This window comes from Felis catus, chromosome F1 (assembly GCF_018350175.1).
Source record: "Felis catus isolate Fca126 chromosome F1, F.catus_Fca126_mat1.0, whole genome shotgun sequence".
Classification (NCBI taxonomy): domain Eukaryota; kingdom Metazoa; phylum Chordata; class Mammalia; order Carnivora; family Felidae; genus Felis; species Felis catus.
Genome location: NC_058384.1, coordinates 33,230,629 through 33,253,792, shown reverse-complemented (window position 1 = coordinate 33,253,792; position 23,164 = coordinate 33,230,629). Strand labels below are relative to the sequence as shown.

General features: G+C 54.7%; 2 protein-coding genes across 9 annotated transcripts in view; one reads left to right on the top strand and one right to left on the bottom strand.

Annotated features, from left to right (window-relative positions):
* Positions 1-4,425, top strand: part of CAMK1G (calcium/calmodulin dependent protein kinase IG) — a 29,694-nt gene extending 25,269 nt beyond the window's left edge. For both annotated transcript variants that reach the window (XM_006942811.5, XM_011290967.4), the window contains 5 exons: positions 399-477; positions 1,982-2,069; positions 2,306-2,730; positions 3,244-3,366; positions 3,520-4,425. In XM_006942811.5, the coding sequence (XP_006942873.1) occupies positions 399-477; positions 1,982-2,069; positions 2,306-2,730; positions 3,244-3,334 (683 nt within the window). In that variant the 3' untranslated portion in view covers positions 3,335-3,366; positions 3,520-4,425. The remainder of the gene's footprint in view (positions 1-398; positions 478-1,981; positions 2,070-2,305; positions 2,731-3,243; positions 3,367-3,519) is intronic.
* Positions 4,426-5,357: 932 nt separating this feature from the next.
* Positions 5,358-23,164, bottom strand: part of LAMB3 (laminin subunit beta 3) — a 64,548-nt gene continuing 46,741 nt past the window's right edge. For all 7 annotated transcript variants that reach the window (XM_045048485.1, XM_045048489.1, XM_045048490.1 and 4 more), the window contains 16 exons: positions 22,872-23,065; positions 20,847-20,967; positions 19,899-20,087; positions 18,337-18,492; positions 17,785-17,981; positions 17,330-17,441; positions 16,084-16,462; positions 14,704-14,864; positions 14,376-14,596; positions 13,897-14,094; positions 13,394-13,538; positions 9,760-9,967; positions 9,185-9,326; positions 8,618-8,794; positions 7,731-7,884; positions 5,358-5,867 (listed from right to left, as the gene is read on the bottom strand). In XM_045048485.1, the coding sequence (XP_044904420.1) occupies positions 5,731-5,867; positions 7,731-7,884; positions 8,618-8,794; positions 9,185-9,326; positions 9,760-9,967; positions 13,394-13,538; positions 13,897-14,094; positions 14,376-14,596; positions 14,704-14,864; positions 16,084-16,462; positions 17,330-17,441; positions 17,785-17,981; positions 18,337-18,492; positions 19,899-20,087; positions 20,847-20,967; positions 22,872-23,065 (2,891 nt within the window). In that variant the 3' untranslated portion in view covers positions 5,358-5,730. The remainder of the gene's footprint in view (positions 5,868-7,730; positions 7,885-8,617; positions 8,795-9,184; positions 9,327-9,759; positions 9,968-13,393; positions 13,539-13,896; positions 14,095-14,375; positions 14,597-14,703; positions 14,865-16,083; positions 16,463-17,329; positions 17,442-17,784; positions 17,982-18,336; positions 18,493-19,898; positions 20,088-20,846; positions 20,968-22,871; positions 23,066-23,164) is intronic.

Sequence of the window (23,164 nt, the reverse complement as noted above, 5' to 3'; positions counted from 1 at the left end):
GTATGTGGGAGAGAAGGCAATCATTACATGTTGTGGGGCCCATTAAGTGCAGATCAGTGCCGGGACAAGGCAGCATTCACATGTGTGCCCACGTGTGGGTGCCTGCCCCTGAATGGTGCAAACGAATACACTCGTGGCGTGCAGGCACGTTGGTGCCTCGTGATAAGAGATGTATCTGCAGTGCTGTGTGGGTGAGGCTACGTAGAGCCTCTCTTTGGTGGTTTATGGTGGGTTGTCGTTAGGTGGCTTGGATTTTTTTTTTCTCTTTTAAGACTCTTAAAATTGCCTCTTTGGAAGATTAACTAAAGATGCATTCATTGCCACCCACCAGCCCGGAAGTGAATTTCCATCAGTCACGAAATCTGGCCCTTAGTTGTGTCTTTGATTGCTCCCCTTAGCCAAGGATTTTATTTGCCACTTGCTGGAGAAGGACCCGAATGAACGGTATACCTGTGAGAAGGCCTTGAGGCACCCCTGGTGAGTGAGGATGGGGTGGGGTCTGGACCCTAGCCTTTTGGTTCCCCAGATGCCATGATGACTCATTCACATGGTGTATCCCCAGAGTTTGCTTGCCCTGAGCTCTTTACTCTTGCAGCATCCAAGGAGCATAGACTTGTCTATCCGGTCCAGCTAGAGATGCAAACAGCATTTAATGAAGTGGGTTCTGACCCAGACGTGGGGGCTGCATCATCTCATCAAGGGCAGGAGACAGACGCAACCAGGGTCTGTCATCAGTACTAGGATGCAACCCTCAGTACCAGCTGTGCAAGAGGCACCGGGAAGAGGCAGCTGTGCCCTGTCCTTAAGAGAATCATCCCAAGTGAGGCGATTTGTGAGGAATCACAAAGCAACCAATCAGTAAACTGAGTAAATAAAGTCTTGAAACACTTTCTTTTCTCATGAGACACCCTTGCTCAAGATTCCCAGTAGCTCCCCACTTCCTACCACAGCAAGCCTAGATTCCTGTGCCTTTTCAGGTTTTCCCCATTCTGGCCTGACCCTTTACCTCCAACTTTATTTCCCCCAATTCCCAACACACATCCTCTGTTCCAGAGAGGCCTAAGAGTTGCATTTCTCTTCCTGCCCTCCCTTACCCCATATACCAAGCTCTTTCCAACCTACACCTGGGGTCATACTATTTTCACCACCTAGAATGTCCTGCCTCTTGCCTTGTATGTAGCATCCTTGGGGACCGGAGCAGTTTCTGCCCTTCCCTGATGCCCTGGCTCCTGCAGGCCAGGTACCCCTCCTCACTTCTCTTTATCAATCACACAGCTTACATGAATGACTCTAGTTCATGGCATGGAACAAGGCTCCACGCCTACACTGGAAAGCCCCAGGGATCAGGGCGACATCTGTTGCTACTCTGCGTCCCTAGTACCTAGAAAGTACTGCACCCATGGCAAATGTCTAAGGAACACGTAGGGATGGATGATGAGGGCAAGGGCAGCCTGTATTGGGCGGCCTCCTTCAAGAAGGCTTCCAGGAGGAGATGGGTTCCAAGCAAAGCTTTGAGCTAACAGAGAGGGACAACCCAAGCACCCTCTGACACAGGGGCTGGTAAGCCTTGTTTGTGAAAAGCTGGAGAGTCAGTATTTTAGGCTTAGCCGGCCATATCGTCTATACGGCAACTACTCAGTCTGCCCTTATCACCTGGAAGTAGCCATAGCTCATACCTGAATGAATGGGCACGTCTGTGTCCTAGTGAGACCTATTTACAGAAATGGGCAATGGGTAGATTTGGCCCACGGGCCATAGTTTGCCGACCCTGCTGTAATGCTTTGGTTTTGCCAAAGCATTGGCCCCCTAATGACCTGCCCAGGGGGACAGAGGAGCCTGGTTCCAGCCCATTCCTACGGTGGGTCACTCTTCTTCTGAGTTCACTCAACTTTAACTAGGACCTGCATGCACAGCTCCCTGCCCAGCTCCTGGATGAGTCCCATAATCACCCACTAGCCAGGTGTCCCTTCTATATCTACAGGATCAATGGAAACACAGCCCTCCACCGGGACATCTACCCATCAGTCAGTCTCCAGATCCAGAAGAACTTTGCCAAGAGCAAGTGGAGGGTAGGTCGCCCTTTCTGGGGAGGTAGCAGGCTCTTCTGGGCCACTGGAGGCTGAGCTGGGGCAGGGCTGGTGGAGGGGCTGTCCTTGGGGCTTCCTAGCAGACACTGGAGCTCCCTGGACCCTCTCTGAAATGAGAAGTGGGCAAGTTTCAAGAGGCCACAGGGCAAAGGGAAAGTTTGAGCCCTGCAGCCCTCTGGGAGCGGAGGTGGCCAGAGGCTGCTCTTGTGTCTCCTCAGCAAGCCTTCAATGCAGCAGCTGTGGTGCATCACATGAGGAAGCTGCACATGAACTTGCACAGCCCAGGCATCCACCCAGAGGTGGAGAACAGGCCTCCCGTCACTCAAGCCTCAGAAGCCTCCAGACCCAGCTCCTCTGAGCTCACCATCACCGAGGCACCTGCCCTGGACCAGAGTGGCGCACTTCCTGCCCTGCCCCGGCTGCCCTGCCAGCACGGCCCCCGGACCGCTGCGCCCGGTGGCAGGTCCCTCAACTGCCTGGTCAATGGCTCGCTCCGCATCAGCAGCAGCCTGGTGCCCATGCAGCAGGGGCCCCTGGCCGCTGGGCCCTGTGGCTGCTGTTCTAGTTGCCTGAGCATCGGGAGCAAAGAGAAGTCCTCTTACTGCTCCGAACCCACACTCCTCAAAAAAGCTAACAGAAAACAGTACGTATTTTCAGCCAAAGACAGAGGCCTAGCCCTGCTCAGGCAAAGGGACTGAAAGACACTGACCAGAGGGAGGAAGCTCTGCAGGGTGGGAAGAGCTCTGGATCAGGGGTCAAGGGAAGTGCCTCCAGTCCTGTCCCTCCCACTAGCTGTGTGGCTGCTGGCAGATCAGGCAACGTGTCTGTTTCTGGTTTGCTCATCTGTAAAATCCTACCCACCTGCTCAGCCTGCCTCTCAAAGGTACTTAAAAGTTTAGTGAAGCAACAGGAATTATAAATGCCTGCAGAAAACTGGGCACGTGTGAGTGATGCGCACTAGATTCCTTGACTTTCCAGAACCGCTGTGTTGGGGGAGGAGGGGAGCTTCGTTGTCATCTTGGTCTTTTCGGCAAGGGCTTGTACTTTCCAAACCTGATAAAGGGAGGGCTGAGTGGATGCGACGGTCACGGGGAACCACCCAGATCTTCTTGCTTCCACAAATACTTCACAGCCTGCTGCCTCGTTTGCTTTCCAGGAACTACAAATCAGAGGTCATGGTGCCGGTTAAAGCCAGCGGCAGTTCCCACTGCCGGGCGGGGCAGACTGGAGTCTGTCTCATCATGTGATCCCTGGAGTCCACGCCTGTGTCAATTTTCAGGTGAGGCGACCAGAGGTGGGAGGGAAAGGGCGGGGGGCTCGGGGAGGGTTTCTGGCCCAGAAGGAGAGCCCCAGCACAGGGTCTGAATGAAGGGGTCTGAGGGGCACCGGAAGCGTCAGGCCCACCCCCACCCTGAACCCATTTCCTCTGCAGGAGAGTTGTCATCTCTTCTCTACCCTTCCAAACCCGGCATCCACCCTGCAGCGGGGAGGAAGGCGGAGCAAGCGGAGCAGGGCCTGGCAGGAGTGGTTTAGGGTCGGAAGCAGCACGCTGCCGCCCGGGGCAGACCCTCACGGAAGGCCCAGCAGTGAGCCCCGAGGCGCGGAGGCCTCGTTGAAGCCGTGGGCAGGAGGGCGGCATCTACCCGTTTCCAGGTCTCCCTGACCTGCCTGCTCTGCGCCCCCACACCCTGCGTGCCGTGGCTCCGTGCAGTGTACTAGGTAGCTCTTGCCCGGGTCTGTGTTGTTTGTGATGAAAAGCTTAATGGGCTGGCCAGGCTGTGTCACCTTCTCCGAGCAAAGCCATATGGAGCATCGACCCAGACTCCGGCTCAGCACACACTCGCTCCTGCCTGCCAGGCCTTTGTCCTCACGGCCAGAATGGGCTCATTAATGTAGTCGCTTGCCCATCTGCATGAATGACAGTCAGCTCTGTGGGCCACCCATGAGCTCTCAAGTTCCCATCCTTGGCTTTAGGATTAGCTCCAACCGGGCTGAGACGCGGCCAGCCTGCCCCCGGCTCACTTCTGAACCACCTCCCTCCCTGCCCCTGGCCCAAAGCAGCCCCACAGCCTCCAAGATGAAAAAGAAAGAAATCAATGATTAGGTACTGCGAGGAGTCCTTATCCTGACCAAGACGCCCCACCCACACCCAATGAAGTACAAATTGCAAGTTGACGGTTTTCATTTCAGATGGTTAATTCTCATCCTGCTTCTGCTCTTCTTTCTCTCCCTGGAAATCGGGGACCTTATTCTTGTCCCTCCCTAGTTTTCTTGTACCCCGTCCCCTCCAGCTTCATGCTCGGTGTTGTGCTCAATAAAACGGACATATTTTTCTCTACGAGGCTTCATGTGGTTCTTCTCAAAGTCAGCAGTGGCTCTGGGACTTCTGAGCCCGTGCCGGGTGGAGAGCCTGGGGTCTGGCAGGGGGGTGGCTGATGCAGACTGGGAGCATAAGGTATGCCAGGTACTTAATGACAGGAGTTTTGCGCACTGACTCACTGACTCCTCAGAACGACCCCCGGGGTAGGGTCTGTGCGAGCCCGAGCCGTCAGGCTCCAGCATCCATTCTCCTAATGACTGTGGTAGACGATCATGAGTTTAAAACCCAGCTCTGCCCTGCCCTCTGCCTCATCTGTGACCTTGGGGGGGGGGGGTTACACAGCCTGTGCCTTCGTTTCCTCACTTGTCAAATGGGAACAGCACCTACATCACGAGATAATACACATGATGTCTCTCGCGCAGTGCTCAATAAGTAATTAACGTGATTGATAACAGTCAAAAAGTTAATGTAGGTAAAACGCCTAGCACATTGTACAGGCTGTGGTTAGCACACTCACGTCACGCCTTTTCCATATGTGCCACACACATGCAGTTACCCGTCATCCATTTGCAACTTCTCTTTGAGATCCCAAGAGACACAGGTTCTGCCTCTGGAGCTGGGTGAATTTGGACACAATACTTCCCTTCTCTGGATTTCTATTTCCTCATCTGTAAATGAGAAACTGGATCGCTGCTCAAAGATGAAAATACTTGGTCTGGTCTCTCATGGAAGGGATCCATTGGGTCCTGGGCCAAAGGGGTCCAGTCACCCTAAGTTTGGGTGATGAGCAAGCTGTACTGTGCAAAGTGGGGCAGCCTATGCTTCCTACACCACCAGGCCTTGGGCTTGAGCAGGGGAGCACCCAGGAACCCCAAGTGTGGGACAGACACAAGTGACAGAGATTTACTTAATGGGGAGGCCATTTTCTGAAACTCTTTTAACCTCCAGACTTCTTTCCAAAGATTTTTATTGGGCTTTTAGTTTGTACATCACTTTTTGTTAAGATTTTAGGTTCATCCAGGACTCAGCCTCAGTGGAGGATGAAGGGCATGCACGCTGCCCAGCCAAGCTCCCTGCACTTGAGAGCTCCCAGTCACAAAGGCACGGCCCGCCTCCACCCTCTCTGTCTCTCAAATGTAATTTCCCATCATCTCGGGCTCAGCTGCAGCCCAGAACAATCTTAACAGCTGCACACCAGGGGTGGACCACGCTGTGCTTTCGGCTGTATAAAAGTCTCCTGGAGCTGGAAAGCATTCCAACCCAGTCTGTCCTCCAAAAGTAAAGAGGGCAGACGGGCAGGGCCAGGGGCTGGAAGCCGGCACATCACTTACAGGTGGCATAGTAGAGCACACGCCCATTGATGTGGTCGCGGATCTGTTCCACGTGCTTCTCCAGCCCCGTCAGGTCTGCCGAGCGAAGCTCGATGGCCTGGCTCCCCCGAAGCAGCTCCAGCTCCATGTCTGAGGCAGATGGAACAGCAAGGGGAGGAGGCGCTGGTGAGATACCCGAAGACTCCAAACCCTTCTCTTCCCACCCGCTTGGCAGCAGCCACAGGTGAAATCACCTGTGCGGGAGCCTGGTCACTAAGGCAAGTTCTCTCCAGCCTCATGGCTCTCCACCCGTACCCTACCTTAGAGAAACCAGACCCAGAAATCCCCTAGTCTCCCCCTCTGCTCTAGGCAGAGCAGTTGTCCCAGACTTGTGAGGGAGGCCACTGGCACCGAGATTACCAACCTACCACTATTGGACTCAGACACTGCCATCCCACTAATGGTCCTCAAGTGGGCACCATGGCAAAAGCGCTGGCTGGGGGACCAGAATTCCTCCGCGCTTTCCCTCCCCCAAATACCACCCCAGATAAATCTAGTCCTCCCGCCAGGTCTGTTCCCCACGCCGCCACCAGATCCTGCGGAGGATGTGGAGGACAGCCTGTCCCTCCTGTCACTGTCACCCTAGGAAAGAGGCCCCTCTACCACACTCCTGAGAGCTGGCACCCAGCATCAGCCTGAACTTTTCCAGGAATAAGGAGGGGGTGCACTGCCTCACAGGGTTCCAACTTCAGGCAGCTCTAGCTGTTATAAAAGTCTTCTCATGAAGCCAGAGTCCGACCACTTCTGGCCCCCAGCCGGTTGTCCCAGGTCTGTCTCCTAGGGGTGTGGGAATATATTTGCTCTGTCTCCCACATGGAAGTCGTTCAAATGTCTGAGGCCACGTCTTCTCAGATCAAATCTCCCTAGCTCCTTCACCCGTTTTTCATCCGATGCAATTATGGACGCTTCTCTAACTCCCAGCCCTGCTCACCCTCCCTCTGATACGTGCAGGCTTTGTCAACATCCTTTCTGAGGATATAGTAGCCACCACTGAACACCACCCGCCGGGTGAGATCCCACCAGGAGAGTGTAACAGGGGCATTACTGGGATGCCAGTCGGTCAGTGGGCACCCATATGGACCTTTGGGTTGATCAAGTATTGAAATGTTAGCAGGTGCTATTATGTTCCCTGGTCCCCTCCCCCAGGAGGCCCCTATGCATGATCTTCCCCCAAATCCTGCAATTAAAAGTAAATTCCTGAGGTGCCCGGGTGGCTCAGTAGGTTAAGCATCCGACTTAGGCTCAGTTCATAATCTAAAGGTTTGTGGGTTGGAACGCCTGGGTGGCTCAGTCGGTTGAGCATCCGACCTCAGCTCAGGTCATGATCTCACGGTCCGGTCCGTGAGTTCAAGCCCTGCATCGGGCTCTGTGCTGACCGCTCAGAGTCTGGAGCCTGTTTCAGATTCTGTGTCTCCCTCTCTCTCTCTGACCCTCCCCCGTTCATGCTCTGTCTCTCTCTGTCTCAAAAATAAATAAATGTTAAAAAAAATTCAAAAAAAAAATAAAATAAAGGTTTGTGGGTTTGAGTCCCGTGTCGGGCTCTGCGTGGACAGCTCGGAGCCAGAGCCTGTTTCAGATTCTGTGTCTCCCTCTCTCTCCGCCCTTCCCCCACTCATGCTCTGTCTCTGTCTCTCAAAAATGTATAAATGTTAAAAAAAATTTTAAAAAGCAAATTCCTACAGACGAGTAAATGCTTGTTCCATTGCTACCACCTGGCCTTTTCCGGTTGGTAGATGCATGACCCACATCTGGAGGGCAGGACAGGTCTTGTGAGCATCTCTGCATTCCCCGCAGCCCCATCACTGTGCCTCATATTCCTAGGTGCTCAGGACTCCCTTCTGGTCTCGCCCCCTTAGCACTGCTCGCCCTGACAAGGGTGGGCCTCAGAGACCTGGGGTTGGGACCAGCCTCCTGGGATGCCCAGGAGTCCGAGCCCCGGGACGGAACCCTCACCTTTCATCCTGTCCATCATCTCCATGGTCTCTCCAAACAGCTCCTCTGCCTCTGTCTTGACGCTCAGGATCCGGCTTCCCTGCTCCCCCAGCATGGGGCTACGACCCAACTGGTCCTTCAATTCAGCATATTTTTGCTTTATTCTCTCAAATCCCTGAAAAACGTGGAACAATCTCAGTGTCGCCATCACCGCCACCCAAAGTTCTAAAGACCTTTGGCTAAAGCACTCGATACCATCCAGATCAACACACGGGCACGAGGTGCCTCCTGATACTCCCCAGAGGGTTGCTTTTGCCCAGGAAAATCCCTAGGCCACAAACTATACCTTAAATTCCTTCTGTATTTCCCTCCCTCCACCTGAGTTCCTGTCATTTCCTGCCTAACTTCCCGCACGGTGCCAGGCACTTAGTTGTCCCATAGCAGCATATTTGGCTGCCTGCCACTATACTGGGACCATGAGAGCCAAAGTTCCTGGTATGCTGGAGACCCAGACCAGAGGCTCTCTGATCACCTCTCTGGCATAATTCCAACAATGGTGGGACCCAGATTAGGCTAAGTCAAAACTGCCTCTCTGGGCGGGGTAGCCACAAAGGGGACAAGTTCTGGACTAGGTATCAACAGACCTGCTTTGTAGGTGAGCTTTGGGCCCGGACAAAGTTACCTGTCCATCTGTAAATGGGGAGGGACTGGGTAGATCATTCACAACACCCCTGACCAGCTCCCCAGAGGTGGCCCGAGGTAGAGTCCTGAAGCCCCTTCTGACGATTCTAGAATAACATGTTGGAATTGCTTTCGAACCCAGGGTCTCACAAAGCGTACAGAGTCCTCTCCTGCTCGGGACCCTCACCCTGGCTGTGCTGCCTAGGATGAAGTCTGTCTGCTCGTACCTCCTGGGCGCTCAGCGCCTGCTGTTCAGCGCCTTCCGCGAGCTGCTGGGCCTGAGCTGCCTGTGCCCGCTGCTGCCTAGCCTGCAGGCGGAGCGCCTCCATCCGTGCTCGGAAGTCACCCAGCTGCTCCGTCATGCCGGCCACCAGTCTTTCCGCTGGCCCCAGCACCTGCTGAACCTTTGTGTGGAAAGGGACACCTGGGTTGTGGTGGGTCTCATAAGCGGGGGCCTCGTCCTCCCCCTGCCCGACTCATCAGGCAGCGAAAACTCTCTCCAACCAGGATACCGCTGTTGTCCCCCTGCCGATCCTCTATCTGCCCCCTGACATCCAGGGCCCCTCCCTCTCCAGCTCAGCTGCCCCCCGCCCCCACTGCAGCCCAGAGCCCACCCCTGGCCATCTGCACCCAGCCACAGGACCAGAAAACCAAGGGCTCAAAGCTAGGCCCAGAGCTCATAGTCCTCCCTCTCTAGGTCCCCATCCAAGTCACTTTCCGGCACTTTCTAGCCCTTGTGCCTGAAACTGTCTCTTCATTCTCAAACACGGGGGGAGAAAGCCACACCACGTCACCTCAGCAACCCTTTCCTGGATAAGCCGAAGGGAGCGGCTGGTGCCTTGCATGGTGTCCTGAGCCTCCTGCAGTGCCACTGTGCCCTGACGCAGGTTCCCCACCACATCCTCCACCTGGCCCTCCACCACGTGGGCTCGGCTCCTGGGGACCGAGGAGTGGAGGAGAGCGGAGAGAGAAGGAGTAAGCAACAGTGAATGAATAGATGTGTGGCTCAACTTGTACAGCAGTTCAAGAGAACATCCTTCCCAGCTAATCAGGGAAGATTAATTCAGTAGCTTTTCCATCCCAAGGCCCCGCCAAGCAGACATGGTATCAATGTGGGTGTTATGTCTGAGATACTCTTCAGGCACAGTTTACAATGTGGAAGACAGGGTCACACGAGTAAAGTTTCCCGTGGATGCTGTTTATCACCTCAGCATCCCCCCACCACGGCAAGCACCCCTCCTGTCCCCCAGCCCTCTGCACCCCTCTGACGTGTACAGATTCTCTTCCCTCTTCCCGCAACCAAAGGAGTTGGGGAGCAAAGCAGCAGGCCAACCCTGGGCAGGGAGAAGCTCGGGGCCCAGGGCCATACCTGGCCTGCTCAGCCTCAGCCTGGAGCCTACGAGCCCGAGCAATGTCCTTCTTGGTCTGCGACAGCACCAGGTCCACATTGGGTAGCCTGGCCGCGATGGCCTGGATCTCATTCATCTTCCGCAGGACGGTGGCGGAGTCTGTGGGCAGCCACAGGGCCAGCACGGCCTCGCTGACCTCCTGGATGGTGGCCGCATCAGTGTCAGGGTCTGGAAGACAAGCCGTCCATCAGACCGGGGGAGTCTAGCCCCCCAAAATGAGAGGCTTCTCCAGGCCGAGCAGCGCCATGGGAAGCGCCACGGTGACATCTCGGCCCCGGCCGCCCACGGAGCTGCTGCGCCCTCTCAGGCGCACTCAGGTGCCCATTCTCGGTTTCCGGGAACGCTGCAGGAGGATGATTGTGGACACAGCTGTGGCAACTCCGTGTCTGGTGCCACAGGAAGCTGCAGGCTGGAGAGAAGGAGGTGGTGCCAGCCAGCTGGTACTGCACAATGCCTGGAGCACAAACATAATCAGCCCTAGACTGGGGAGAGCGGCCAGCAACTGGAACTGACTGCTTCCTTGGCAGTGAGACCCCTTCCACGCGCCCCTCCTCAGGCCAGAGTGCTCATTTTTGCAAAGGCAGAGAAAGATTGCCAGGTCGTTGCTCAAATGTCACCTTCCCGGGGAGGCCGCCCCTGGCCATCCGATCTAGAGTTGCAACCTTCACCTGTGCCAATGCCCCTTATCCTCCTTCTCTGCTTTATCTTTCTCCCTAGCATCTATTGCCTCCCACATGCCGAACCCTTAACTCATGTCTCTGGTTTTCTGTCTGTTACCCCACTAGAAGCTCCACGATGGCGGTGCCTGGGCGTCATCCGTATCCCTGGCCCCTGCCGTGGTGCCTGGCCCCTGGAGGCACTTGGTGTTTGCAGAGTGAATGAATGACTAAAGGCCCTCCAGACCCAGGCCTCTCCTTTACTATTCAAGCAAACTGGGACAAGTCAAATGGCTTCTCTAAGCTCAGTTTCCAGATCTGCGAAATGGAAATAAGGATCCTCAACCCAAAGGGATGAAATAAAACACTCGATCAGCAAGGGTCTTACAACCAACTCTGAGTCAGAGAATAAGGTCAGACGTAGAAGTACTATCTCCTCCCTATGTCTCCCTTTCACTTGTACACATTCCAGGTACAGATGTGGTAGGAGAGGGGGCACCTGCCCACCCAGATGCTTTGTCCTGGGGCTTGGGGCCAGAATGTGGGCGACTGAGACTGAAAATCAAATCAGACTCAGTCCCTATCCTTACAGAGCTCAAAGCCTAGTGGGACAAACACATAACAAGGAAGGCCAGCCTGAGTGATGAGGTTGAGCACAGGGAGCTCAGACAGCCACTGGAGGAGCGCCTAACCACATCTGATGGGTCCGGTGAGGGGGTGGTCAGGGGAGCTCCTGGAGAATGGGCCATCTAAAGGATTCTTACAGGGGGAGTAGGAATGAGCCAGGCCAAGAGAGGTGGGACAAGGGAGCAATCCAGGAAGAAAAATATTAACAAAACTGTGTGTGTGTGTGTGTGTGTGTGTGTGTGTGTGTAACAGTACAGCAACCTACAGTGTGGACAACAGAATGAGAAGAATCCCACCCACGTTCCCTCCAAGCTGGATGCTCTTAGGCAGGTTACTTAACCTCCCTGTGCCTGGAGTCCCCTGCTACAAAGTGGTAGGCAGTCACGATTAAATAACGCAATACCTATGAGGCACTTAGACCAGTGCCAGGCACTTAGTAAGAACTCAGTAAGCCGGAGCTATTTTTGTTAATTCCATTTGAAAACCTGGAAAAGACCACGGGTCCTCCTTCCTCCAGGGCCCTTCCACACACCCGACGCACCGACCCTGTGCGCAGCAGCCACTGGTACCTGCACCTCCTACACAGTACTCTAGAGGCCAAAACCCATTCCCGTGGGCACTGTGAGAACTGTCCTGGGCCCTTCACAGGTGCAGGCTTTCCCACATCCTGCACCTTCTCCTTGCCCCTGATCCTGTCAAAGGACTTGACCTGAGGCACACGTATAACATAGAAAACAAAAGGGTCCCCTCAGCCCAGTGACTCCCTGCTTGTTCATGTGAGCCCAGGCTACACCCCAAAGAGAGACTTCCTACCCCCTAGCCAGGGCTGACACCATTCAGCCTTCACTGGGCTTGGCTTGGGGGAAGATCTTATCTATCAGTCTGAACCCCAAATTTTGGCCTGCCCCTTTGTCCAGGTTTCTTTTTTTTTAATGTTTATTTATTTTTGAGAGAGAGAAAGAGAGTGTGAGCAGGGGAGGGGCAGAAAGAGAGGGAGACAGAGGATCTGAAGCAGGTTCTGTGCTGAGAGCAGAGAGCCAGGGGCTCAAACTCCTGAACCATGAGATCACGACCTGAGCTGAAGTCGGAGGCTAGTTACTGACTGAGCCACCCAGGCACCCCTGTCCATGTTTCTTGAGCACCATTTCCCTACAACCACTCTCTCCCATTCTGGGGTTCCCTGGGAGTCTGACTCCAGCCTGGCCTCAGGCAAGCCATGGCTCCCAACAGATCCTCCCTGCCTCTCTCCAACCTGCCTGTTTGGAGCAAAGGCATTGCAAGAGTAGCACGAAGAGGCCTGTTGTAACACCAAGCCCTCAGCTCATATTAACTGGGCTCCCAGCCAAGCAAATTCCCTGGCAGGGAACAGAACTCTAATAATATCAACTCATATTCCTGAGGCAACTTTCATTTTTCAAAGCACACTTTACATCAGTTACTAGATCCCCAGAATCAACGTGAAATACTACCATCCCAGCTCGCAGAAGTGAAAGGTGAGGCAAAGAGAAAAGCAACCTGCTCAAAGTCACAGGTTTCCTGAGTGCTATCCAGGAATCTTTCCACTCCCGGGGCACCAACAGAGGGGATCTGGTTCATTTATTCATTCAACCGGCACTGGGTGCTTTTCTGTGTCTGGCCTCATGCGGGGCGCCAGTGACACAGTGAATAAGACAGGCAGCCGTCCCTGCCCTCCTGCAGTTTAGAGTCTAGTGGACAGACAGACAGTGCACCCCGAGACGAATGAATTCAACAACCACAGGCTCAGAGCAAAGCAATGAAGGTCAGACGCTGGGAGCGGTGGTGGGGGTTGGGGGGATTGGGAGTGGGTACCAGATGGGGTGGTCAGGAAAACGCCTCTAGGGAGATGATATTTAAATTGAGACCATAAGGAATAGAATCAGCAGCCTTGGAAAGAGCATTCCAGGCAGAGAAAGAGCAAGTATAAGTCTCTGAGGTGGATAAGAGCCAGCCTGTTCAAGGATGGGCAGTGAGCAAAGCAGTGAAGACACGGCCACACCCGGGAGGTGAGCAGAGGCCACAGTAACTCCAAGAATGAGGGGAAGCCAGTGAGGGATTTGAAGCATTTTTTCAAAGATGTTTTAGGTTGTTCTGTTGAGAGTGAACTGTACGGGAGCAGGGGTGGGGAAGGGAGAATAAGTGAAGGGCTGTGGCAGCCATCCAGGTGAGTGGTGGGCACCTGGCCCAGGTGGCCTGGAGGCCAGGGAAGGAGGCAGCCAGCTGCTGTGTCAGGGACAGGGAATGGAGGGTCTAGGGCCATCTCAGGCCGAAGGTGGGAAAGGGCCAGGCTCACCTGACAGGAAGTCTCGGACCTGCTGGATGAGGTGTCGTGTGCGTCTGACATCTTCCTCCATCTGGGAGCGGCTGGCGCTCACCTGGGTCTCCAGGCGCTGAGCGTCTGACTGCACCTTCGAGGCGGCCTCCTCTGCTGCCCTGATCTACCAACACACGCTATGGGTCAGCAGCGATCAAGGCCCCAGGAGAGCCTCGCAGCAGCCCTCAGGGATTCTGTGGACACCCGCTACCCTAGATCTACCAGGGAAACATTTGTTGCTAACCTGGTTTGGCTCTGGAAAAAATGATGTAGAGTCAGGTAGAAAACACAACACAACAAAACAAAACCCTCAGAACATTGGCCCCAAACTCTACCTCTCTCTTGCTGTGGGGCCTCAGACAAGTCACCTAGCATCCCTGGGCTTTTGTCTCCTGGCTGTGAAATAAAAACTGACCTGCCCCAGGGATTCCATCCCCTTAGCCTTTCTCTACATGTGCCCACCCCACCTTGGCTGCACCCACCATCTGCCTGGTCTGCTGGAGCTGGGTGTTGAAACCCTGCAGCTGCCTGGCCACCTGGCCCGCAGTCCGGAAGGCCCCACCCGCTTTGGGGAGGACGCCTCTGCAGTGAGAGCCACATGCTGTGCCGTTGTCTCGGGGACACAGCTCTCCGGGGCACGCTCCTGGGGTACAGGCCGTCTGCCTGGAGCCCCCACAGAGCTGTGGAGAGAAGGAGATGTCAAAGAGGGTACCCCAGGCTCTTCAACAACCACCCCTGTCCCACACCCAAGAAACAAACCGCCAGACATCTCCATAGCAACCAGGCACCAGAAACTTGTTTCCTTGGCAACCACTGAGCACACCGTGAGGGGCCAAAGATTGGGATGGGTGGGGGAGTAGGGTAGGGTCACAGTGCCCTCGTAGGAAAAGTATGGCAGCAGTTGGCGTGCGACAGACTGGAGCAGGGAGATCCAAGAAGTGGGCTCCATGCCATGAGTCACCTTGTTGATGGTGGGCATCAGATCAGGCAAGGAAGCCATCCCCAGGCTCAGAGCTGCGAGCTGGGGACCTCCGGCTCCCGTTCCTCCTCCCACCTGCCCCTCCAGCCTCTCTGCCTCTCTCCGGCTGTCCCTGAGCTGGAGGAGCAGGTGGAAGCCGTCGGAGACCTGCTGAGCAGCCTGGGAGGACCGCTGGTAGGCTGCAGTCAGCACCCGCAAGGCCCCTGTGGGAAGACGAGGGGAGAACTGAGCCGCCGCTGGCCCTGGAGGCTGGGAGACGGAGGCCAAGCAAGAGCGGAGCCCAGGTGCAGTGTGTCGTGGCCGCGCATACCTAAAGGATCCGTACTGCTTAGCCTTTCAAACTGTTCCTTCTTGCTCTGATATATAATGAGCAGGCGATTGAAGCTTCTGTCCAGATTCTCCAGGTCTCCCGGGAGGGACAAGGTCTCCTCCTCTAGGGCCAGATCAGGCTGCAGGCCCTGGAGAGTCCGCCTGAGATGGGAGAAGAGCTTTGGCTAAGATATGGGAAGGAGGCTGCCTCCCCAGAACCCAGCAGCCCCTCGGAGAAACCTCTCTGAGTCAGGAAAAAGGCAACAGAACGCAGACCCTGCAGGCTGAGGAGGGATCTGCTGGAGAGCCAGCACAACCTGCCCCCCACCCCTGTCCCTCAGCAGGCAGATCGCAGGAACCTCTCCTTCCCTGACCTGTGTGCTTCAACCTTCCTGAGCCTGCGCCACCTCCATAGCAGGCTTCCACGAGGAGCATCACCCTAACCCGTTTCTCCTCAGCTCCCTGCAGGCTGGCTTCAGCCACCGCCTGTACCACCTGTATTGCCTGCTTGCTGGGCTCCCAAGTCTCTTCTCTGCAGCCCATGCCTCCCATGAGCACCCATAGCCGCGACCCACTGGTCATCTCCACCCAAAGGGGGTCAGGATCCATCCGCCCTGGCGCACAACCATTGAGTTTTCAGAGATTCCTCTCTCCCCATCTCCTTGGCTGGTCTACCAACCACAACCCCCCCCCCCCCCCCCCACAAGCTTTGCATCCTTCACCTACGAGCTTTGCTCTGGCATAGAACATCTTTCCACGGGACACCCTTCCATACCTGCATTTCCAGTCTACCAAATACCTATGGACTCACTACTGAATTTTGAGACTTAGGTCAATCACACATCTGGATGGCTCTGGGCACCGAGAAAGTCAACTGGTGCTTGGGGAATGCAAACTAATTATAGAAACTTCCAGAACCGAACCTTACAAGAAGACACCCCTGCTGGTAGGAAGCAGGTGTGGGTGGGACCGCTCCCATTCCAAAGGCAAACACAAGTTATTTTTAGAGCCCCTGCCTCTCCAATGCCCTGCACCAGGGTGACTAATCCAGAGCTGACTCTCTCCCACAGGCAGCACCGGGCACTTGAAAGAGCCCTGGGACTCTTGCCTGCACTCTGAGTCCCAGCTCTGCCCCTCAGTGGCCACGTGACTCTGTCACATCCCCTATCTGTGCCTGTTCCCCCATCTGCAAAATGCAAGTAATAACACCCACCACCCCAACCTCATAGGAGTGTTGCAACAGTTCAAAACAAGAGCATATGTGAAAATGCTCTGTAAACTGTAAAGGGCTGTACAGTGGAAAGAAGGACCAGTGTGTGCCACTTATGTGAACCCGTGTGATGTAATTCCTCCAAGTGTTTGGCAGGGAAAGGGAAATTACCTGATGGAGAAAATGGCATTGGCCACCTGGGACACCTCCTGCTCGGTGACCGAGGCACTGGCGAGAATTGCTTGGATCTGCTCCATCTTGCTCTTTGCACCCATGATCCGGGCAGTCAGGCCAGGATCCTCCAGACCCAGCCCTGGCCACAGGCTGGCAGTGGCATTGCGCAGGCCACTGAGGCGCAAGGCCTGCCCCCGGAGGTCAGCATCGTAGCTCTGGAAGCAAGGGTGGCAGGCCACACACACTGGATAGCGGTCACAGTAACCTCGTTGGCATTGGTCACAGCGGGGTCCGGTCAAGCCAGGGCGGCAGAGGCAGCGGCCCGAGGCCTTGTCACAGCCTGGGCCCTCTGTTCCCCGGAAGTCACAGTCACAGGCTAAGGCGGGGAAAAAATGATGGTCAAGGTCGGGGGGTCAGGAAGATAAAGGCACCTTGTGGGGAGAGCCTGAAGCGGAGGCCTATCTTCAGGGCCTGTCTACGTGGCTTAGAATAATAGACCGCCAAGGCCAGAATAAAATCAGGGCAATGGAAGCAACGAAAGCAAGCCCTTAAATTAGCACCTACTGTGTGCCAGGCACAGCTCTAAGTCAGACACTCACCCACTCACACATGAACTCGCTTTAACTTTGCAGCCACTCTGTGATAGAGTTAACCTCCCTTATTTTCCCATTTGTAGAGATGAAGCAACAAGGCACAGAGCTGTTAAGTACAATGTGCCCTCAGGAAACTGAGGCCTTGGCGAAAACCACCCACACCAAGTCACTCGGCAGGACAGACGCCACGCTGAGACCAGAGTTGGGTCTGGGCACTCCAAGTCCCATGCTCTTGTGGCTACTTGTCAAACTGACTCTAGGGAAATTTAGACCTTTCCCTCAAGACTCACTTTCTCCATCTAGGAGGGAACCCCTCCCCTTCCTGCCCCTGCCCCGGAGAGGGCTTCTGGGAAATGCTTTCTCGGGGAAGTGGGGAGCAAAGCCACCCTCCTGTCGTGGAGACAGGGGGGCGGCCTGACGTCAGCCGGCCCTGGGGTTGGGAGGCTAAGTGGGCTGGCTGGCTGGAGCAGTTGTGGGGAACCTGTGCTCTTACAGAGCTGCCAGGACCCACACCACCTCACCACCTGTTCAGTATGAGATGTCCTCCCCTACCACAGACCCACCCACCGGCCCTCCACCAGGAGCCCGCCCAAGCGCCCCCCCTCCCCGCCCCCATTGCCTCAGCATCTCCCCTGTCAGGAAGCACCCACCACGGCATCCTGTGCCTGTGTCTCCATAGGTCCGGTCAGGACACTGGCGGAGGGCTGCAGCGTCGCAGGTCAGGCCACCGAACCCTTCTCGACAGGGGCACTGCCCTGTGAACTGTGAGGGAGAGCATTGTGAGGGGACCTCCCTCGCAGGCCTGGCCTTGCCCTGGAATCGGGGGCCGTGTGCCAGATCCCTGGTCAACACACAGAGCCCGGGACTGCCTACAGAGCGAGTGTGCCCCCCAAAACAATGGCTCCCATTCAAAGACAAGCTCTGAAGGCAAGGCCCCCGAACGGCCCTACAGAAGGTGTGACGAATCTGGCATTGCAGAAGCCTCAGAGTCACAGAGGGAGAGAGGATGGGGACAGAACCAGACCAGTCTGACTTCGGAAAGACCAGAAGGGCAGCGCTGGGGGGAGACAGAGGCTGGTGGGCAAGACCCCTTTCCTCCTCGTACCTGGTTGCACTGGGGGCTGAGGGAGTTGTGAGGGTCACAGGCACACGGCTCACAGCCCCGACCGCTGGCCAGCTTCCAGTGGTAGGGAGCGCACTGGTCACATTTGGGGCCCACCACGTGGGGCAGACACAGGCAGTGCCCGCTCTCCTCATCACACGGCATGTCCCGACGAGACCCCAGGATGTTGCAGTCACAGCCTGCAGGAGGGAGGGGAACTGAGCTCACAAGACAACCAAAATGCACCCCTAGGGGACACACTTCAGGGAGACAACCCAACCCGGGAAAAGAACCAGGCAGCGTCGTTCTTTCCAGAGAACCTGCCTGCCTGACTCACGAGGCCACTGCACTTTCCTCCCTGGCACCTGGCAGCTTGGCCACCCACCCTCCAACTCCCTCCGGCCGACTCAGTCCCACCTTCTAACCTGGGCCTGTGCTGCCACCTGCTGGAGGCCCATGGCACAGCATCCAGCACACACCACAGAGAGGCACTCAGGACTCTGGTGGCTGGTGCAATCTTCCCCGTGATATCCCAGACTGGGTCCCCCTACTCACGGTGGCAGCCCTGTGGGTTAGCATAGGTGAGTCCTGTAAATCCCGGCTTGCACAGGTCACAGCGCTCCCCCTGCACATGCTCCTTGCACACGCACTGCCCAGTCACTGGGTCGCAGGGAACGCCCGGCACTGCCCCATCGGGATCACACTCGCAGGCTGAGAGACAGAAGCAGCCACCACAGCAAGAAGAAGGAAGAAAAACAGAAAGTTCAGAGCAGACTGTAGAAGCCAGACTGCCTGGTTCAAACCTTTATTCCAGCACGTACTGGCTGACAACCTTACAACCTTAGTCAAGTTACTTGAGCCCCCGGTGCCTCAGTTTCCCCATCTGTAAAATGGGGATAATTATACAACGCTCATGGGTTTCCTGTGAGAAACAACTGAGTAAATGAAAGGCGGGTAGAACAGCGCTTGGCGCACGTTAAGTACTATAGAAGTTTTTGTTGTCGTTGTTTGCCGAACGACTACTATATGCCAAGCGCTGAGCTGTGCACGCATGCATGTTGCCTTATGAAATCCTCAGGATAACCCTGAGGTTACTCAAGGCCACCCAGCAAGCAACTGCAGGAAACAGAAGTCAACTCCTTCCATAAATAATATCAACAGGAAGTGAACTAGCTTTCTTCAACTCCCACACCTAGACCTCTCGGCAAGCCTTTCAGAATGCAGATTCTTCCTTCATCTAAAAAGTCTGGTGATTAACCCCGCCTGATTCAGATCGCTTCAGTCCATTTTGCTCTCTCTCGTGTACAAACTCACTGGCCCCTGTGAACGTGCTAAGTCACTGCTGGGAGTTCGGTGCATATGTTCATTCACCAAACATTTCCTCAGCACCAGCCATGTACCTGTCATTGCACGAGGGCCCAAGGATATGAGACACAACCTTTGCCATGGAGGAGTTCTCGATATTGGGGGACATGGAAAAATACGGAGCAAACCGCAATACAACATGGTAAAGGCAATAGCATGTATACGGATGAAGTACTTATTCTGCCTTTTCCAGGTATGATTTACATTGCCAAACAGTGTGTGTGTTTCTCGGCAGCAGGAACTATATCTTATATTTACTTTTGTCCCTCCTGTGTCCAAAATAAGGGCTACGTAGGGGCGCCTGGGTGGCTCAGTTGGCTAAGCATCTGACTTCCACTCAGGTCATGATCTCGCAGTTTGTGAGTTCGAGCCCTGCATTGAGCTGTGTACTGACAGCTCGGAGCCTAGAGCTGCTTCACATTCTGTGTCTCCCTCTCTCTGCCCCTCCCCTGTTCACGCTCTGTCCCTCTCTCTCAAAAATAAATGAACATTAAACAATTTTTTTTAATTAAACAAAATCAGGGCTACATCATGATTGATTGACTGATGGATTGATGGTCCAGAGAGGTAAAGTGATTTGCTTAGACGTGCCCAGCTAAGTTAAAACAACTCCCCACAAGTTCTGGCAAACAACGAAGTCTTCACGCTTCCTGAGGGCTTGTGTGTCCCCAGGGACACGTGCTCCGTGGTACCCAGAGAGGATGGGGAGTAATAGGCAGATGATACGCTAGGTCCCCAGAACCCCTACTCACGGATACAGGTCTCTTGAATGGGAGCTCCAGGACGCCGGTTGCGGAAATAGTGCAGCTGACACCGCTCACAGTTCTTGCCCTCGGTGTGGTCCCGGCAGTCGTCACACACACCTCCGTGCGCCCCCTGGCTAGCGGCGAACACAGCTGGGTCGAAGTGACAGGTCTCAGAGTGCCCGTTGCAGTCGCAGGCTGCAAAAGGACATTCCCAGGGCTGACCGTAGGCCAGCACCACCACCATCCACAAAGCATATGCCATGCTAATGCACTAGCATCTCTTGCAACTCTGCAAGATGTTCAGGTTCAGGAAATGGGGAAACTGAGGCCCGAGGAGCCTTGTGTGACTTATTTAAGGTTATATGGCCAGTAAGAAAGCAGAGCAGGGTAAGAATTCAGGCCTCTTAACTCCCAATGTGGAGACTCACCTGAGAATAATGTCTGCGTTGGGCCAGAGAGAGAGACCTTTGAATGGTCCACCCCAACCCCACCTCCCCACCCCGACTGCCACCGCGGATCTCCTCCTGGGCCACTGCCTCTCTCTAGGCTGGGGATCCTTCTTTCCCTCCCTTGTGCAGAGAAAGGCCCTGACTGCAGGGACTCCTGTGAAGCAGGGAACCAGATAAGTCCTACACAGGACAAGACCAGTGGAGGACACAGAAGATAGAGGATCTGAGGTTACCATGAAGCCATGTGGCATGAGAAGCAAGGACCAGCCTTGGTCCCTTCAGGCCTGGCTGAGGAAAAAGTCTGGGGAGGCAGAGGGCAGGTGCAACCTAAACTCTCTCCATCCGCACAGAGCAAGGAGAGCTTACATTGCAGGGGTGCAATTAAGGTTAAACTTAAATAATAAAGAATAGACTCTCCCTGTGTCCCAGGTGAGATCACTGAGGCCCAGAGGGGCCAGCACCCCAGCCAGTCACTACAGGGGAGGAGGTGAGTTCTGGACCATACGTTGGCACTCATGGGGGTCCTGGTCATCTGCAGGTCTCCAGGGCCGATTGTTGTAGAAGGGCGCACAGCGTTCACAATTGGGGCCGGCAGTGTTGTGTTGACAGACACAGATATCGTGGACCTGGAAAAGGGGCCACCAGCCATCAGGAATAATCATCAGAGGGATGTCCCAGAAATGGACCTGCCCTCTACCCAACCCCCCCCCAACCACCACTCAGGGTCCAGCTCAGACCCCACCTCCTCCAGACTTCACTCGGCTCCAGTGACACTCTCAGCTGCCTGCTTGTGTGCTGGTGTGCGTGTGTGTGTGTGTGTGTGTGTGTGTGTGTGTGTGTGCGTGCACATGCTCAGATGCATGTACCTGCCCTCCTATTCTAACTAGGTATTTAAAAAGCTCATTCTTTGCCCTTGAACATCCCCGTGATGCCCAGTCCAAAGCAGCACCTGGAAGGTGTCCAGACACCCTTACTGGTAAACTATGGTTCTGGAAGCTTGTGGACCCTCTGCAGATTTATATTCCAGCAATCTTTGACTGCGGTTGATTGTCTAATGGGACTGCTATGATGAATTGTTACCAGACTTATTAAGATATAAAAATAGAATAGCTATTGTGTGCTCATTGTCTTCCAAATTAAGCCCCACACCCTCAGCCTGGCATTAAAGACTCCTACCATGTCTGTTTCATCTTTATTTCCCACTCGGAACAGCACAGCCAAGCTGAACCTCCAGCCGCGTCCTGTCCAAGCCCTGCTTTCCCCCACCTCTTAGCCTTTACTGATGTTTTTCTTCCTGCTTGGAATTCCCTTCTTTCTCTGGTCACCAGTAAGATCCTGCCAGCTAGAATGGCACCTTCTTCACCAGGCCTCCCTGGTTCCCCTAATTCTGTGGATCTCAACCCTGGGTGCAACTCCAGAGTCACGTGGGAAGCTTTTTTAGAACTACCATTGCCAGGCCCAACTCGATCCAGATCTCAAGGACAAGGCCCAGGCATTGTTACTTTTTAAAGTGGTGATTCCACTGTGCAGCCAGAGTTGAGAGCCCCTGGGGCTGGCGTGCCCTATCCCGCCCCTACATCCCACAGCATATTGTATTCCTCATCTATCAGCAATCCTGTTCTGCCTGGGTTCTGCTCATTTGTCTCCAGGCCCTAATAGATGACACATTCCTAGAGCTGGTGTCCCCCCTCTGGCCAACTCTGCAGCCCTGGGTAGAGGCTGGCCCAGAAGTGGGAAGGATGCAGCTGGCCAGAGCTCTTTTCACCTGTATTTCCCTCTAGGCCCTTCTACGTGATTTCCTAGTGCCCCTCCATCACTAGGGTAAATGAGCTCCCATACGTTAGTAGAAGAGGTGAAGCTCCAAAGAATAGAAATGACAGCTTCTTCTGCTTCTGAGCGCAAAGTTGTCACTCTACAGATGCTTCCCGTGTGTGGTTTCACAGCAAACCCCCCAGGGTTGCTGGTGAAGTTGGAGCTTCCCTCTCCCATCCCTGATGCATCCATCTGACTCATTAGTCAGATGGTCTGGGGTACTCTTAGCATCCACGTTAGACTCTGTTCTCTCTCACCTTCCCTACATCTTGCCACTAGATGGGACTCTAGAGTCCCCAAACCAGTGGCTCTCCACCCTGGCAGTGCTGAGAATCACCTGGGAGCTTTAAAAACCGATAATAAACTTGGAGTATCTGAGGATGGAGGTCTGGGCACTTTTTTTTTTTTTAGCTCCCCAGGAAGTTAAAACGTGTAGCCAGGATTAAGCAGCATCACCTTAAGCGCCAGGCAAGACCCACAGATTTGCTTATGTGTAACTGAAAAACAAACCATTACAAACCATAAGGCAGGCTTAAAGAAGTGCTACAAAATTCTGATCTTTGAAATAATAATTAGACTCTTTTTCAGTGTTGCTAAAAGGTTAAATACCCAAGTTTTAAATTCAGTGCCCTCCTTGTTTTATAGGCGCCCCAAGAATGTCCTCAGTCTGCTTTGGTCTTGCTCTCTCCCCTCAGCCCTTCCCACCCAGGGCTGTCACCTGCACAGCGGTAGAGGGGCTGGAAGAGGCTCCAGGCTTAGGGGCACAGCGGTCAGCGTGGCCATGACAGAAGCAGCTCCCCTGTAGACGCAACTGGGACACTGCATAGTAGGCGCTGGGGGCGTGGTAGCCTCTCTGGGGCACAGGGGCCAGCCTGGTGAAGTTGATTCTCAAGTTTGTGATTTCCCCCAGCTCTGAGAGGGGGAAAACAACACGGAGGGAGGGGATTGGGGAAGGGAAAATGAAGAAAGGAAGTTAGAGGCAAATAGTCTCCTAGGGCAGGACAGATAAGG